At 38.6% G+C, this 241-nt stretch overlaps 1 protein-coding gene across 1 annotated transcript in view; it reads left to right on the top strand.

The window, feature by feature from the left end:
- The window catches only part of EMH_0062600 (grb10 interacting GYF protein, putative), a gene marked incomplete at both ends in the record, with an annotated part of 4,025 nt that overhangs the window by 2,264 nt on the left and 1,520 nt on the right, over positions 1-241 (top strand). Inside the window, one exon of the mRNA XM_013498053.1 lies at positions 14-64. Within this exon, the coding sequence (XP_013353507.1) occupies positions 14-64 (51 nt within the window). The remainder of the gene's footprint in view (positions 1-13; positions 65-241) is intronic.

Below are 241 nucleotides of genomic sequence, written 5' to 3'. Positions count from 1 at the left end.
TTTGCTGCTGCAGCAGCAGCAACGGAGAAGGATGCACCGAAGCGGGCGCCGGCGCAGCTGCAGGGTGAGGGGAACATGAATTAGCGTAATAATAACAATAATAATAATAATAATAATAATAATAATAATAATATAGTAACAATGATATAAATAACGTTATGTAAGAGATAAAGGTATCAAGCAAAATAATGATAGTTGATGAGCATAGACTGAGGGCTGTAGGGGCGCAGTGTAAACACAA

The sequence above is a fragment of the Eimeria mitis genome, genomic scaffold (assembly GCF_000499745.2).
Source record: "Eimeria mitis Houghton genomic scaffold, Emh_scaff3143, whole genome shotgun sequence".
Taxonomy (NCBI): domain Eukaryota; phylum Apicomplexa; class Conoidasida; order Eucoccidiorida; family Eimeriidae; genus Eimeria; species Eimeria mitis.
Note: the sequence above shows the minus strand (reverse complement) of the source record. Positions and strands in the feature narration are given on the sequence as shown.